This window comes from Pteronotus mesoamericanus, unplaced genomic scaffold (assembly GCF_021234165.1).
Source record: "Pteronotus mesoamericanus isolate MK-2021 breed Mesoamerican mustached bat unplaced genomic scaffold, CSHL_Meso_final scaffold_533, whole genome shotgun sequence".
NCBI lineage: Eukaryota > Metazoa > Chordata > Mammalia > Chiroptera > Mormoopidae > Pteronotus > Pteronotus mesoamericanus.
The window spans coordinates 762,748-780,469 of record NW_026555320.1 but is presented as its reverse complement, the minus strand read 5'-3'; the positions used below and the strand labels follow the sequence as shown (position 1 = coordinate 780,469).

Genomic DNA, 17,722 nt, shown 5'->3' with positions numbered 1-17,722 from the left:
GTAACAGGGGGACAGTAACGGTGACCTGCTCCCTCTGGGCGCGGCTGTGGGTGTGGCGGGGTTCAAGTGGAAGCCAGGTGCGGTGCTGGGGCGGAGGCGGGACCCAGGGAGCGACGGGGAGGCCGCTGCGGCTACCACACACGCATGCAGCCAGCCAGGCCCTGGCGCCGCGCAGGGGACGAGACGCACTCGCAGACGCCCCGCCCTTCCAGCGCCCCACTGTCTGCAAGAAAGAGACGGGGTAGCAGAAACAGAAAGCAGGGAAACTCAAGAAGGCACGAAGCCAACAGAGGGAAGAAAAATTCAGAGACGGGATAGAGGAATAGAGAGGGCATGTTAGTAATACAGGTGGGAAAAATAGAGGTGGCGGCGACTCAGGAGCTTGGGCCCCCCGGACCAGGCAGCTGGTGTTACAGCGCTAAGAACGGGAGGAAGAAGGACCATCCATTACTCACGTTCCCCCACAAATAGGGAGGGAGGTGGTACTTGTCTTAATAAAAATTCATTTTAGTGGATATTTTTAATTATCTTTTCCCGTTAAAAAAAGACTTGCTAATAAAACTCCAAACTGCCCAGGTACAGATCATGGGCTCAGCTTGAGGTCCTAGGACCACAGGGATCCACTGAGTCCGTAACGGGGGCGGGGGAGAAGGCGCAGGGAACAAGGACTTCACAGTATTTTCATTTTTCAAAAATGTTAAAGGAATTCTCTATTTACATGAAAGGTGCACAGGTTAATAGGCATCAACCATCTGAAAAAAATCAAACTTAATGTTGATACTATTTGAACGATGTTTTGATTTCAGACCTAGCTATAGATTCTTGGTTAATAAAAATGGATAAAGAAAATATCATAATAAATACAGTTTCTGTGGTTAAAGAAAAAAAACCTCCCAGCTCATGGAACTGCGGGAAGGGGTGGAGAGGTACTGATGTCTTTGTTAGCGTAAAGGGTGGGAGCGGCTGGCCCCCCAAAGTGGCTCTCAAGCTCGCTGGGAATAAGACAACACTGAGCCCTGATGTCTCACCAGCTATCATTCTGTAGGTCCAGTTACAACGCAGCTGAATGAGGCTATTTCAAATGTTAGGGGTGGAGTTTACACTACAAAATTCACTTTAGGCAGGCTAACGGTAGAGCTCCATGAAAACAAAAGAACGTGCTAATGAGTAATTGTCAAAGGGAGTCAGGTGCCAGGATGTGGTGACTGCTGATCTTTCTAAAAGCCATTTCTGAAGTGTGTTATCTAGACTGCGCAAAGAAAGAACAGGGTGTAGACAGTAATAACAGTGGGAAGACTGGGAGGAAAGGTTTTAGGTAGAAACCTCTATTCTTGTCTCTTTTATCAGTGTAGCCATGAGTCATGGGAGAGGCCCTAGGAAGAGAATGTTCTAAAGCCACTGCAGACGCAGTGGGACCAGCCCATTCCACCAGGGACAAGCGGCAGGACTTCTGCAGCCACTTTTCAGTTCCAACTGTGGTCACCAGTAACTGGCATGTGACCCACACTAATATCAAAGGCCACGCGTTCTCAGAATAGCAAGGGCTGCGGTGGACGCGTGTGGGCCCCCCGGTTTCTAGGATAAAGCCCAGGACCTTTGTTTCCTGTAGGGCACTCGGAAACCTGATGTCTACGGTCTCCTGACGGGAATTCCTGTCTGCACAGTGAGATCTGCTCATCTGCAGTCAAAACCAGCCAGAGCCCTAGTTCCCAGAGGTTCTTCCCAAACCAGACCAGGGGCTGGTCCTCAGGGACTTGACTAGAGACCCTTCTGAAAGGAGAGAGCGTCAGGTGATCCAAACTAACAGTGTGAGAGGGAAAGCAGAAGAGGAACGGAGAATCGGGACAAGTCTTTGTTTCGGGATGTATCTAACAGTCCTGGTTTAATCAACATTCTAGTTAGGAGCAAAGTTTTATTCCTTAACAAGGAACTGTTTCTCCTCTTTAAAAAAAGCAAGTGTAAGCACTGTTATCTCTACTTCAAGAAATGCCTTCCCCAGACCCGTGTCCACTTAAGGGCTGAGCACCCCTTGGGACTTTGAAAATCAACGCTGCCCAAACTCGCTCATCATCATTCACCCAAACCTACCTGTCCCCCGTCCCCCGTCCCTGTTCGAGTTCTAGCCTGGTCAGCGGCAACTCCACGCAACCAAAACTTAGGAGACATCCAGACTCTACATTCTGCGGGTTCTCTGACGTCCTGATCAGGGGGACCCTGCCAATCCTGCCAGATCCTGCGTTCAGAGTCCTCAAAGGCCCCCACTGACACTTATCTTCCCTGAGGTCTCCCCGCATGGTCCCGGGAGCTGCTGTGCTGGGCCACCTGGTGGTTCAGCATCGGCTGCAGCTGCAGGTGTTCTCCTGTTTCTCCCCGTGACTCCGAGGGCCTCGAATGCGCAGCGCCCCCCAACAGCAGCTGCAGCAGAGGGAGGGGTAGGGAACAGGGGCCGTGTGGGGTTATCCATGCCTTTCAGATAACAGCTGAGAGGGGAAAGGGAGTAAGAAGTGCCTGGTGTGTTGGGGGGACGAGGCTGCAGTTTGTTTTAGTTGTTGAGGGCCTTGTGTAAACTTCTCTTACAAGTCAAAAGAAAACAGGAAAAAGTTCAAGGAGTCAAAAGGCTATCAGTCCCACGCTGTGGGCCTGCACAGGTTAACCCAAACCCCAACCCCAACCCCAGAGGCAGAAGACACCTTTCCAACTCAGTGTTCGTTCTGTCACCAACAGCTTGAGGAATCTGACCTTGGCACGAGGCGGGAAGTGACCTTGACAGACAAGAGGGGAAGGTAAGCCAGGCCGGACAGTTGTCGGACCTCTTTCAGAAGAGGTCTGGGTTCAAATCCTACTTTGGCCATTTAATAAGGTACGTACTCCTGGCCTGGCTCCTACGCCCCTTCGTTCTCTCCTCTGTGGGCCACGCTCCTACCTGGTCCTTTCTGAGGGGGTGTCAGCACACAGTGCGACCTGCGTCGCTGCACTGCCTGCCAGGGCTGACAAAAACGGCAGCCTCCAAGCGCAGGAGAGGGCCCGGGAGGGACAAGCAAAAGGCAGCTGGTACTTTTTATTGAACAGACCCCTGTATTATTTGAATTATCTTACAAGAGCATTCATTTATTACTTGCAAAAAATAAAGAACCGGCTGTGCTTAGCGGACTGTTGTGATGCACATGCACAGTAACTGAAGGACCACAGAGCTCTGTGTGGGACGGGCAGAGCTGGCAGAGCTGGCCAGGCTCTGCGTGCGCTCAGACAGCGACGGTCAGCCTGAGGTCTGGGGCTCCCCCCGGCTTGGCCAGGCTCCCCCGTGGACCCACGGACCGAGCTCTCTGTAGTGCACAGAGCTACGGCTGCAATTATTTTCATCGTAATTTTTAGCACAAATAACTTTAAGGATCTAGAAAACTCAAAATTAAACTCACTGACGTTTAAAACAATCCCTAACAGTTTTATAAAATGTGATGAAAGAAAAAAAGGGGGGCCGGATTGTGGGGCCACAGAACCTCCAGCTGAAGCTGCTTTCTGGGCAGCACCTCGGCGTCAGGGGGTCTAGGCAGGGGCCCAGGGTGGTGCTGCTGGCCTCTGCCCCGGGAGCTCTAGTTCCCTGCTTCAGGACCAGCCTGAGGGCTCGCAGGGGGCTGGCGACACAGGACCAGAGCCACCCGATCACCCACCCCGGGCTCATTCCCAGAGGGTCAGTCTGGATGCTCGGCCTGTCTTGAAATAACCAGAACAGTCCCTCGAGCTATTTCTAAATACCTTGGTGAAGCAAAAATCAGGTACAAATTTGTACCTTTCCAGAGTCAGACCTTTTTAAAAATACCTCCTGAGAAAGGCTTCCTGGTGGTCCCTTTCACGCCTGCGTCTCTCCAAAGAGAGGAACCACAGCTCTCGTCAGACCCACGGTGAGTCCAGAACTCCTTACACGGACACAGGGGAGGCAAGAAAATGGGCTGATCACGTGAGCACAGAGGGCAAGGAGCCCCCCGGGGGGTAGGCAGGGGGCGGGGGGATGGGGGGGAGACAACCCCCGCTGCTCTGTAAAGAAGTTTGGAAGAATGTAAATTTCCATTTCTTTAGTGCATCTGTTATATTTTCTCATTTAAACAAACATGAAGGGCCTGTCCTGTAAACCAGGCGATGACAGGACACAGACGAGCTATAAACACACACACAGTGCCCTCTCGGGGACCTCGCTATTGAGCAAGGGGCACAAACGAGCCACCTGCAATGCGCAAGCCTTGGCACTGCCCCATCCAGTTCCAAGGGGAAGAGGCAGCCCGGGCATGTGCCCTCCGCACTCTATCATCCTCTTTTTATAGCCGTCTGCAACCCTCTATTATTTTTATCCAGCAAACCGGGGTACCTGCTCTGTGCCCGGCTGCGTACCACCCCCGCCCCTGCACCAGGTCTTTGTGCAGCAACAGAAAGGGCCTCGCGCCACAGCTGTTTCCCCGCTTCCCGGACGCGGCCAAGTACCCTGAGGCCTCCACAGGTTCCAGGTTTAAAATTCTTCTGAATTAAAATGTTAAACTCTTAAATCAGGCACTGGTGTGTGCTCTCCTGTGTGTAATTTTAAACACATCACTAATAAATCAAGATAAATTAGGTAAGTCAACGTTTTCCAAAACCAAAGGAGGTGACACAGACGATGGGTAACATGGGATGATGACAGCAAGAGACGCAAGACCCGTGAGAGACAAGCCCCCGGAGCCCGCCCCCCACCACCCCGCCATCTCTGCTGGTGCGCGGGGCTCAGCGTGCAGCTCCCCAGCCGGCTCTCCCCACACCGGCGTTAACTCGTGAGGACCTGGCAGACAGACGCCACGGCCCTTGGAAGAAGTAAACCCAAGAACTAACTGCACGTTAATGTTATTGCTCCGGAGAAGCCGTTCTGGGAGTCAGGACAACTCCAGGACCACCCGTTCAACTTCCTGATGTGAGGGGACAGGGGTTCCCCAGAAACTGTGACTGCCTGGTCCACCAGGGCCATCTCAGAGCGAGCTCAGAGGGTGAGCAAGCACTGCGCCCTGCGTGTCAGTGGACACACGTGTCCTGCGGCAGTTCTCTGAACACCACGGCGCCTCCTCCGGGCCCTCCGGCACTGGGGCCGAGCAGCAGCGTGTATGCCGACTAACAGGAATCCAGGTTTGCTGCGCAAACATTCGCTCTAACTACTGACTTTCTGTTCTGCAAACTAGACTTTCTTCAACAGGTTTATGTTTTGCCCGCACCGCCCCACCCCCCACAGAAACGGAAACAGAAACAGAAACAGAAACACACACACACACACACACACACGCACACACCAGCCCCCCACCCCCCATTAAAGACCCAAGCAGGCGCGAAGCGGTCTGCTCCCCAGGGGTTTCCTATGCAGCCATCTGAGGGGAAGGGAAGTGGTTTCGGTCCCTCCCTGTTTTCCTGTATTAAAATAGTGACTCTTTGGGGTGGTTCAAAAAGATCTTCTGAAGATCCAGGAACTAACCAGGTGTCAAATAAACACCAGGACTTTCATTTTTTCCTTCTACCTAACATTTAACACACACTCAGAAAAGTGCCTATTTTAGAAGTTAACCTAGTCCCTAAATACAAATAACCTAACACTGAAAGATAAACAACTAAAGTCGTGAGGGAGAAAAACACGTGAGCAAAGGTCCCAGGACTGCCCTTCCTCCCGGCCTTCCCAAGGCAGCCAGCACCGCAGAAATCCTCCTGAGCACGAACTGGCGAAGGGGAAGGCAGAACCTCAGAAGACCCTGAGGCCCCCGGGACAGCGGCTGCACCCCAGAGCCAAGACTCATCCTGTGAGCTCTCCCAGAGGGCGCGCTGGGACCGTGCGGCAGCCCGGCGGGCACCTGCGGGCTGATGCCCCTGCCCAGGAATGAGCATGTCCCACGGACCACTCACCCACCTAACCCGTGCAACGACCCAGCAGGCAGGAACCATTACCACCTCCGTTCTAAGGAGATAACAGAGTCCCCTGGGGCAGGAGAACGGCAGGGCGGGGCACTCCCCCAGCACAGGAGCGGTCAGGCCCCAGGAGGGGTGGGGACGAGGGAGGGGCGGTGGAAGGGGCCAGAGCCTGCCAGTGTGACTGACCGCCCGGAGGCAGCGCGGCTGGGGCCCAGCAAGCCACAGGAGGCGGTGGGAGAGAGAAGTCGGGAGCCACGGGGAAGCAACCTTGAGGGCCTCACCGCCCGGCCCCCGGACGGCTCCAGCGTGGGCTGGCTGAAATCGCTCTGCAACAGAGGGGTGGCACGGACAGACCAGAGGGAGCAGAGCAGCGGAACCGATGAGCACTATTTTATGAAAGGCGGCCAGCTCAAACTGTCACCTCAGTCTGGGGACCCAGGGCCCGCTGTCACCTGCAGCTGTGGCCATCCGATCACTGCGGCAGCAGGAACCAGAGGCAAGAGAGACGCGCTTCCAATGAAATCCCTCCCTTCTCTTCTTTCTAAGATACACACTGGCGAGCCCTTCAGCCCGGTTTCTACCTCCTCAGATGAAGAAAAACCCGACTCCTGGCTTGGGGTCCAGTCTGAAAAGTAGATGAAAAGTATCTTTGGGTTTGTATTCAAAGAGGACCTCCAGTTATGAGCCCTGCACACCTCTGTCGCCCCACAGAGTCTGGGAGGCAGGATGAGAGGTGCACTTACACCCAAGCCCTGTGCACTCAGCAGCAGTGAGAGCCCTCAGAAACCGCAGCCCTGCTCGAAATCCGGACGGAGAACGGGATTCTGGAGGCGGGGGAGGCAGCCCTGCCCGAGGCGGGGGGCTGTGGCCAGAGCTCGGGGGACAGACGGCAGTGGGAGGAGGAAGGCAGGACAGTCTGGGCTGCTCGGGGAAGAGGCCAGGACAGGGCCCTGAGGGGTATCTAGCTTGGAGTTCCAGGAACTGCAATAGCATCAGGACAATCCCAAAGGCCCTGAAATGGTTTTTCACTTGCTAAATAAGCACAGGGAGTGACTGCCAGAGGGAGAAGGGCTGGAGGGGGGGGGCACTAAGCTCGACCATCAGCTTCAGCAAACAAATGTACTTTCTGGTTCGCTTTTTGAAGCTTTTTAAAATTTTTTCCCCTAACACTTTTTCTTTAAAGAACATTACAATTAAAACGTTGGGAATCTTTTTTTCCCCTCTAATAACTAAAAACATTTGAATTCGTGGGTTTACATCAGCAGCAGGTAGGGCTGGATGCAATCCACCAGGGAAGCTTTGAGTGTTGGCCTCACCCAAGACGACAGAGAATCTCTAGGGGTGGGGCCCAGGCAGGTCTGCGTGTTTTGTTTTGAAGATTTTGTTTGTTTGTTTTTAGAGAGTGGGAGCGGGGTGGGGGGAGAGAAACAGCGACGGGTTGCCTCTCATATGCGCCCAGGGTGGGGACTGAACCTGCAACCCAAGATTGTGGCCTGACCAGAAATCAAACGACGCCAACCCACTGAGCCCCACCAGTCAGGGCAGTGTGTTCTTGCTTTAATCAATTTTGTTGAAATTGATGGGCGGTGAGTTGAGAAGCACTTGTTTAAAACTTCCCATACCCCTAGTACAGTAAATTATACTTTTCAAAATAGTCTCAACATATATTTCATTGGATCTGGGCCCTATAACACAGTGAGAACAATAAGCAACAGAACTAAAAATGCATTAGGGAACACATCAAAAACACATAAATCATCTCTACCACATTTTTCAGGCCTCTCCTTGAAAAAGCAATGATTGAGTTAGCCTGAAATAACCCCCTTTATGGTGCCTATAGAGTATTCCACCCGTAACATTTCGTGCTTAAGAATCTTTATTACACATATTAAATTCAATAGCAGCTTATTTATAAAACCAAAAAGGCTTTACTGAAGGCACAGAAGCTCTGCTACCTGCCTCCCAAATACATCATCATACAGCAGTCACCTCACAAACCCGCGCCATGTGAACACAGCGCTAACACTGAATAAAGTGCTTCTATTTAGAGAATTCACGCCAGATCGACAAACTCTGATTTCTGCAACAAATGTCTGTTCTCACAGGCACGTGAAATGTCACAAAGTTTAGGAGAGGATGTCTATCTTTTGGTTCTATCGGACAAAGGAAGACACGACACTCCGTAAAAGGCCTTTCACAGCCCGCGACCTTGCCGCTGGTGCCTGGGTTCGGAGGGTGTGCACCACGCCCGTTTCCCAGTCATCGACAACCGGATGCGGCCCGTGCGACACGCCTGGACCCGAGCTGGCTGTGCCGTTTCTGCTGGGCACCTACCGTGCAGGCAGGTTTTACATTTACCTTTTAAAATGAAACAAACAGGGCACTACATTAAATTTAGCGACCCACGTTCCTCCCCTACGCGGAGAAGAGGCGCCAACCCTCCCTGAGAGTGTAGAGTCGTGCACTTGCGCTCAGACCTGACACTGTGCGCACCCCTAAGGTCTCCTAACCCAGAGCCCGTCAGGGCCTGTGTGTCCCCCGGCAAAGGGCGGCAGCATGAGTCACACACAGGGCAGCCGGGCTGACTCGGGGGAGCAGGGCCGAGCCAGGAGCACTGAGCGCTCCCAGGACGCCTGTCCCTACCTAAGAGCTACTCTGAGGAGGGACGTGAAACCACACACGCTCCAACTTGGGGCAGCTTGGGAAGCGCCGTGAAAGCAAGAGCATTAACAGCTTTTCTGGAAGAAATCTGAAATTAAAGCAAGGGGTGTCTGACTTGTGACATAAATCTTAACAGCGGGTTTATATAAACCAAAGGGGAACTCTCTGATTCCTTGGCGTCCTGCAGGACTACTTCAAAGTTCGAGCATAAAGGTATTGTGGCTTAAGTCGGACTATCTGTTCAGGAAGGAGCAATCCTTTAAAAAATTTTCAGAGAGAATCTTTAGGTATCGCACATATTATACACCTACCGCTGCAATCAGTTCTTTCGGCAGAAGACTCTTACAGGAGCTGAGGTACTCGATCACAGGGCCATGGCGGAGCAAGAAACAACCGCCTTAGGTACGTTAATGCGGCTTCTAGTTTAACCATAGCTCTTGGCTTGAATATGCCCAGATTTCCAAAAACTCGCATACCCTACAATACCACCCATAAGCTGCATATGCATTGATAGTCCAGAATGGCTCAGTTTGTCTTCCTAATCTACTTTTTCACAAGATGGGGCATTTCTTTCCAGATGGGCCAGACAGTAATTTTTAAATTCACACTGGATTTTGAGATGCTCATGTGTTGGGTGAGAGAGAATCATAATTAAAGATGCTTAAGAACACAATTTTAAGATGTGTTCATAGCCTTCATCAGAACTTCAGGCGTTATGGAACTAGGGGGAAAAAAATCACTGTTCTAAGATAAATACAAGTACATTCTTCTAACATAGTGAAGACTAAATGCTCATAGGATAATTTTTGGCTTATCACCTGGTTTTAGAACTATGTTTATGTTTAAAAATAGAGTATAAAACTGACATTTGAGAGCATGCATTTGAACACTGAAAAAAATGCAGTGTGTTTCTACCATAGCAACTCTCCTTCCCAGGCCACAATCAGGTGTTGTTACTGAAAATAAAGTAAAAACCAGCCCTACACATCTCAGGAATATCTACAGGGGGATCCCTGGCTTCCAGGAGCTTTGCAAGGACCCTTTATTTTCCACAACACGCGGCCTAACTTGATACATGGTAACTCAGTACCTGTATGTGATCTGACTCTATTTTTATGGGTGAAGAAATGAAGCAGCGAGGTCCAGCGTTCTGCTCAGGGTCACAATTAATAAACAATTAAAGGTATTCAAGGGAGGAGATGACTAGCAGAACCTAAGAAGATTGGGAAAGTGCTCAGCCCTTAACAAAAATTATAATAAGTGGTCTAGAAGAAATTACTTACTTGTTTTCCTTTGTTCTGACAAATATACTTTAAACACTTTCCAGTCAAAGGGTTAAAATAAACGAATCACCAGCTTTAGGGCTATATGACATTCATAAAACCCAAACTGTTCATTAAGATGCATTTACTAGAAATTCTCTTAGAAATTATTTTTAGATTAAAAAAACAAAACAAAACACAAAAACGCCAGCTGATTCGACCCCCTGCGCTCTAGCCAGGAGAATTCAAGTGAATGCAAGTCGGCCGGTGACCTACCTACTGCGGGGGCATCATACTCGTCGCCAAGCAGGATTTCTGGAGCGGAATAGGCAAGAGACCCACAGCTGGTGGTGAGCTTCTTCCCCGGCTGAAACTTGTTGCTGAAACCGAAGTCCGTCAGCTTCACGAGCCCTTGTTTTTCGAAGAAGACCACGTTCTCCGGCTTCAGGTCCCTGTGAACCACGTGGAGTTTATGGCAGTAGGAGATGGCGTGGACAACCTGCGCGAAGTACTTCTTGGCCAGGTCTTCGTTCAGCCCCTCCTCGTGCTTCATTATGTAATCGAACATGTCTCCCCCGTCCCCGAGTTCTAGGATGAGGTACAGTTTGGTCTGGGTGTCGATCACTTCATAGAGGCGCACGATGTTGGGGTGCTGCACGAGTTTCATGCACCGCACCTCTTGGAACAGATGCCCAGTGGCTAGTGTGTCCAGTTTTGTCTTGTCAATCACTTTTACTGCCACTTTTTCACCTGTGAAGACATGCCTGGCAAGTTTAACGACTGCAAAGTGCCCTCGGCCCAAGGTTTTATCCAGGTCGTATAAGCCAGCGATCTTTCCGTCATACCCGCGCTTGAACCCCGCCATGCTGGCCCCGCCGAAGGAGAATGTGTGGGCTGTGTGAAATGGACCTTCTCATATACGAGCGTCCGGTGAAAACGAGGAATTCATTTTCAGGGGCGCCATGCACATCTACAGAATAAGAGGAGAAACAAAATTAAGTTTCTGTAACATTTCGTTTGATAGCTTCACTTAAATGTTTTTCAAAAAAGCTTGAAGCAAATAAATTGAAACAGTTCTTATTTCAAAGCCCACACCCTTTGTAAACATTTGACTCCTCTAAACAATGTTACATTTAGGATCATCTATAAAAGAGGCATAAAGTCATTCTCACATGCAAATTGAAATGATATGAACTACACATCTGGGACTCTCTCCATACATATTCATATATATGTGTACATATATAAATAAAATAAGTCAAAATAGATAGACTACCTCTCTATATATACATACACACACACACACACACACACACATATAAATAAACAGTAACATGGGTACCAATATGTTTCTTAAGTGTTAGTAATTACTGTAGTAATAAATAACTAGCACGTACTAAACAAACGTTTCCAGCACCTTCCCTCAACCCTCACAGCCGCCCCCCGAGGCCGCTTAGTAGCCCACCCTGAGGCACAGAGCAGAAGGTGCCTTGGCCTAGGCTACAGGACCAGTGTGTGAAAGAGCGGCGCTGTCTGATACCAGAACTCGTGCTTTTAACCACTGCGCTACATTGTTTCTGCAAACTTATTTTAGAAACCAAAAGTGAATGATTAATTCTGTTTCTATTAAGACTTTTTAAATAGTAAACCAGGACTATGCATATGTACTGGGGAAAAAAGCAAATTTCTTCTATACTGTGTATTATCTTTGGCATCTGAGCCAATAATCTTAATAAGATTCACAGGAAATTCCAAATAATAAGATCTTGCTTTATTTGGACAGCAGTTCCCACACGAAAAAATTTAATTTAAGCACATTTAATTATCAAAAATAGAACTCTAAGCTAACTCCAGGGGGCAGAAAACTATCTTTAAATCTTTAACTGCAATTAATTATAAGGGCAGTAATTATTCTTAAAATTCTATCGCAGTCGATGTGTCTATTGTACAAGTTTGCAAATGCAACTTTAATTTTCAAAACAAACTTCAGGCTGCCTCCAAGGCCATTTTCCTTTTCCCCCCCATCCTATCACTTTATTTTAGATGTATTCCTGGAGAGTAGAATATAAATCACATTTTATAAATAAATCTGAGTTTGTTTACATTGAAACTTAATTAATTAAAAAAATTTTAATTACAAAAGTAATAAATGAATGAAGAGATAAGGAAAAAAGTCTTTTTCAGGGTACCCAGGGGTAATCACTATTAACACTTTGACAGGCCTCTCCCCAGGACTGTGCCAGCAAAAGGGCACCAGAAACTCATTTTTAACCTCCTAGCAAGTTCATGGGAAAGAGTCTCATAGGATCTCTGAATTCATAATGACAGACTACCCCGCAGTGAAATGATTACTCACTCTCACTATCAAACTATCAAAGAATTCACTTTTTGTACACATATCCCTTTTTCAGTGTCTATGAAACTCTAATTGTATGCCTAAAAGTAGGATATTATATAATTCACTGAAGGTTGGGAGAAAATAATATCCTGGTTACTGAGCATCTTTTTAAATACTAGTTCACGATCTAATCTATCAAGTGTATTTTGAGTTAGCACAAGAAGTAATTAAATCTTTTTTTGGGGTATTTAAGGACCTTGCAGTGCCTGAAAACCACGGTGAACCAATCTGCGCCGAATGTTAAGACGTGGATTAGAAAGCAAAGCACCTTTGTACTGGCTCCCACACGTACCCTGCAAACTGCACACTGGGCTCTCCTTGTTACTACTCGGTTGTGTTAGTTGCTTCTTGCTCCTAAAAGGAAATACAGAAAAAGACTTTAGTTTGGTTCTACTTGTTTTAACTTTGTCTCAAGTCAAAATATATACCCGAAGGCTGGATCCAAACATATAAAAATGTCCTATTTGTCTTTAGTGACCCCGTATGCCACTATCTTTCTCCCCTCACTGAACTGGAACTTGTTCCAGGTATCTTTATGGTCAACAGGAATTTCACAGTGAACAGATACAGAGACTGTTCCAGGAAGACAGGTGAGAGAGATCATTTCACCGGAAGGAAGAAGTAATAACAATGAACAACAGGAAACCAGCTATTTTCCAAACGCCTCCCGGGTTGCAGGCACCAAATCCGCATTTCCCAGAACCGTCACTGAGAGCTACAAGGCAGGCACGGGGCTCTGGCTGCCACAGACAGCGGGTGCGCTGCTCCTGCCCGCACCGTCGGTCGGCTTTGCTTCCGAGCCCCGCCCACCCACAGCGGCCCCTCCGGCTCGTGAAACGCCTCCAACCCAGCCCTCCAGCAGGCCTGCAGAAATCGATGAGGATGCCCCCGCTGGGGAACACACAACGCCCCTGGGCATCACAGGCCTTCCGCGGGGCCGCTCAGACAATGCGACCACTGCGGGCAAAGAGAACGTGAGCAGGTCACCAATGTCTAAGTTCATGGCCCAGTGCGGGTGTATGGCCTTGAGGTGGCCTGGCAGGCCTTCCCAGGACACTGAAATAGCACCCACGGAACTGAGAGGCCTGCACATGCACACTGGGCCAAAGGCAATGTACACAATACACTACAGGTGAGTGTCCAGGCAATCATTAAGTTCAAGTTCACATGAGCTTGGGGCAAAGGCAGGGCAAAGAGGCCGGGGAGAGTAGACGGGAAAGGCGAGAGAAGGAAAGGCGGATGTGGAAACAAGTTTACCGCTGGGAGCAAGGGGAAGAAGAGAGACGGGGACAGTTCTACAGGACAACACGGGGCGCCAGCGTAGTCACGGGCACGGGCCTGTGTCTAGTGGCAGGTGACCCCTGGGACACGCCTGGTCCTTCAGCTCCAAGGGGGCTACAGTAGCTCCTCCCGTCACCTGCTTCCTTAGGTGGCCTGCTTCATCTGCGGTCTCTACAGCAAGGCAGCGTGAGGGGCCAGTGTGCTTGGCGGTGTCTGAAGGCCAGCGACTGGCCTGGAATCCCAGCTCACGCATCACTAGCCACGGGGTCTGAGCAAAATCTGATCTCTCAGTGCGGTCAGTCTCCTCATCAGAAACTGTAGAAAGAACAGAACCTCCTGGGTTACCGCGAGGACTGTATGCATTAGCATCACTAAAGTGTTCAGCATAAAAACTGGCACCGAGTAAGAATTGGCTCAAGACCACCACGGTCACCGTTCTGACGACAGTCCTCTCCCTCACCCAAGGGGGCTCTTTCAGTCTCCTGTTCTACCTCCAGAGAATGAATTCACTGCACTGTTCTCTCTTTGACTTTCATAAAAAGTCTGCTGTTCATTTTTCCTAAAATGTATTAAATTGAAAATGGGTGCTGTAAGACTGATAAAGGAAATCAGGTCTCTAGCTGAGCATCGAAGTCTGATGAGTTTTCAATAAAACCGCACAAAATCTAAGTATTTGCTTTTAAGTTGATACTACGATGACTTCCTATCAAATCTATCATTTCAGAAAAGGACAATTTCTTTACATTTTCCCCCATCAAAGTAATATATTCTTAAAGGAAAATCTCAAAAATACGGACTAGAAAGCAGGAAGAATAATGAGGCATCCACAATCCTACCACTGGAGATCAGCACTATTAATATTTTGGTGGTCTTTCTGCAAATATTCAAATACAAGGTCTTAATTTTGTTTTACAAAGGTGTGACTGTTCTGCACATAACTTTATATCTTGTAGCCTGTTTTTTCACCTGCCCTATCATTTTCCTTTTAGTATTTTTGTTTCAATTATGAAATACCTATGCGATGTAGGAAAAATTACAATAAGAACATACAGATTGGCAAAAAGAGGGGAATTGTAAAAACTCGTCCATTATTCCACCCTCTAGGAGAACCTCTGTTAAACAGTCTGGTAAACAGCCTTCCAAATGATCTTCTATGTTATAATGTATGTCCAGGCACAGTTTTTAAATAAAATGGAATACACTCGTGCACGCACACGTGGACACAGAGGGGAGAGTTGTACCCCCTTTTAAGTACTTCTCCCCACAAAACAAGTTCATTTTAGAACATTTGGAGAATGCAGGAAATCACCACAGAAGTCAAAAGGTGCAATGTCATTCAGGAAGGCCTCCCTTTAGACTTGAGTGTATGTCCTTTATACCTACGCTTCCTTACAAAACCAAGATGCTATACGTGAAGGGTGGCAACTACTTTTCCTCTATATGACAACCACTTTCTCATGCCCTAAATTAAACTAAATCAATATTTTTAATGACTTGCATAGCTAAGATGGCATCTTTTTAAGCAGAAAAACCACTAAATCGGGTCATTCTAAAGCAGTCTTTTAATTCAGCACCTGTTCACAGATGCAGAGACCGAGGCCAAAGCTCAGAGAAACGGGCCAAGGAGTCGAGAGCCTTCCTAACACCTGTGGAACTGTTGCAAGGAGGTGCTGCTTCGCCCCAGCTCAGAGAGCAGGAGCCGCCGCAGGTGCGGGTGTGGCTGCAGAGGCGGAAGGAAGTGTGGGTGGCCGACACGCATTGTGCAAGCTGCTGAAAACAGTCGTAGAACCAGCCTCGGCCCAGCCTCCTGTCATGTTGGAATTCACCCTGTCCTTCTTGTCAAAATTCACTTTTAGCCTTTCACTGACATCGTCACCATAGAGCATGGTCTGTATACCGAACAGATGTCCCCTTACTCACACCTCCCCAGGAGAGATGAGGACAGAAGGGCCCACTGAACCAGCAGGGCTCTGCCTGGGTAACCGCTGGGAACGAAGCCCCAGCGGTGGGGGAGAGGAAACTAGGCCGCTCTGCTAGCCGCTCTCCGCTTGGTTTGGGATAGTATAATTTCCCCCACAAAATCAGACCACTGATACTCGAATGTATGAAAACCTCCCAAATTACATGCTGTACAAAAAATCTGTGCCCTCTAATACAAACAACTAAAAGATGAGTTTTTGAAGAGCTACACTAAAACTGTATTTACACTTCTTACACATGAAAATTATCTGGTTATCTTCTACAAATATAAAAAAATGAAAACGGTAATTCTAACTCGGGGGAAATGTCAGGCTAAACTGTACGCTTATAGAAAAGCCAACGTGAGTGGTGGATCTAACACTCTCTCAATGGACATCACCACCCTGGCCTTAGTGCTCAACGTTCTAAGGCGCCTGTAACAAAATGGCGCAGGCAGAAAGCAGGGGAGAAGACGAAATCCTCCGGGAATGTCAACTACCGGCAGGTCAGGCAGAAGAAACACAACCCTGCCGGGCTGTTGCAACAGCTGTTCTTTTTATCCAAAGCAAGCAATGCTCCCCATTTCTAGAACAGCGCTCCTCCTCCTGGCAGGTATCAACATACGCTATACGTCAAAGGTGAAGAAACACGTCCCAGGTCAGCCCCCCGTTTTCCACTGGATTGGTTGGTCACTACCATTTGGTTACCAGGAGTATCAGCCTGCAGTTGCCGCAGAGAATTAAGATGGGAACTACAAATTAAAAGGTTAAAGTCAATTATTTATTAGGAGAAATGTCCTACCAGGCGAAACTGCGTCTCCAAATGTCTAAGAAAGCATTTCCCAGTGGAAAGCGTGCCTACGAAAGCAGGTCCTGAAAGTTTTCTTCTAAGTAGTCAATTTTAATGGACTCGGGGTCACCGAGGTGACCAGGATGCCGGGCTGAAAAGCCTGCTCGCCAGGCGGTGACTGGGTTGCCAATGCAGATCGATCCTGTGAAGTGGTGGGTTAAATAATCTTTATTTCCTCGGAGTAAAACAAGCCATAGTCCAGGATGTATCAAGGAAAGTGTGCAGGAGCCAGGCGATTTATTAACTGATGTAGAGCAGTGCTTAGTGTGTGTAGAGATAAAGGGGTAGACATCCAAGTCACGGAGCCTGGAGCAGCAGCACAGGCAACAAGTTCACGTCCCTAAAAGGTGCGGCCTCTCATTATGGTGACGAACATGCTAAGTGTGTCACTATGTCTACCTGAGGGGAAGTGACACATAAAAAATTAGTATGGTGACAGCCCCGGTATAAAGTGCTCACAGAACAAATAATGACTTAAGCAAAAGCTGGCTCACAGAAATTACACCAAACTAAATAAAGTCAACCCACAATTACTGCTTTGCCAGAAAAACTGAACCTAAGTTAGAAGTTATATAAAATTTAAAACTAATAATCATAACCGCCCTTCCAAAGCTTTTATTAACAGTGTCAAAACCCATTTTAACTGCCTACCATCCCCACCCCCCCCCCCGCTCTGCCGCCCCCACCCCCGCTGATACTGCAATGGAGATGGTTATTAGGATATGGTCAAAAAAGCCTTGGCTGGTGAGGCCCAGTGGATTGAGTGCCGGCCTGTGAACCAAAGGATCGCCGGTTCGATTCCCAGTCAGGGCACATGTCTGAGTTGGGGCCAGGTCCCCAGTAGGGGGTGCATAAGAGGCAAGCAGACATTGATGTTTCTCTCCTTTTTGTCCCTGCCTTCTGCTCTCTCTAAAAATAAATAAGTTCTTTTAAAAAAAATAAAAAAGATATGGTCAAAAAAATGTTGGAGCAGAAAAAAAGAAACAAAAATACTGGCACCTACCATTTCATTGATTTTGAAAAGGCAGGATCATTAGGGGATTCTCTCACACTGTTGGGACTGCAAATTACCTTTCTGAAAAGCAATTTGGCAGTACAGGTAACTGGGAACCTTAGAATAGTTAATGCGCTTGATTTTTAATTCACACTGCTAGATTTATGTCTTAATGAAATAAAGACATGGATGAGTATTATATTCAACAGCACTCGGTGATATTTATATATGCAAAAAAATCAGAAGTGACCTGGAGGTTTAGAATAACAAAATGGCTAAATCACAGCAAGCCTGAAGCACCACGATGCTGCGGTGTTGTGAGGTAGTTAATTTCATGGGGAAATTGCACAATAAAATACGAGGTAAAAGAATTCACGCACCAAACTTCATGGCACAGGAGCCCAATTT

General features: G+C 48.3%; 1 protein-coding gene across 5 annotated transcripts in view; it reads right to left on the bottom strand.

Moving 5' to 3' along the window:
* The window catches only part of SNRK (SNF related kinase), a 40,304-nt gene that overhangs the window by 14,622 nt on the left and 7,960 nt on the right, over positions 1-17,722 (bottom strand). For 3 of the 5 annotated variants that reach the window (XM_054594628.1, XM_054594629.1, XM_054594627.1), the window contains 2 exons: positions 12,524-12,585; positions 10,110-10,803 (listed from right to left, as the gene is read on the bottom strand). In XM_054594628.1, coding sequence (XP_054450603.1) covers positions 10,110-10,698 — 589 coding nt within the window. In that variant the 5' untranslated portion in view covers positions 10,699-10,803; positions 12,524-12,585. Of the gene's footprint in view, positions 1-10,109; positions 10,804-12,499; positions 12,586-17,722 lie in introns of all 5 variants that reach the window. The other 2 variants (XM_054594630.1, XM_054594631.1) reach the window with 2 other exon arrangements.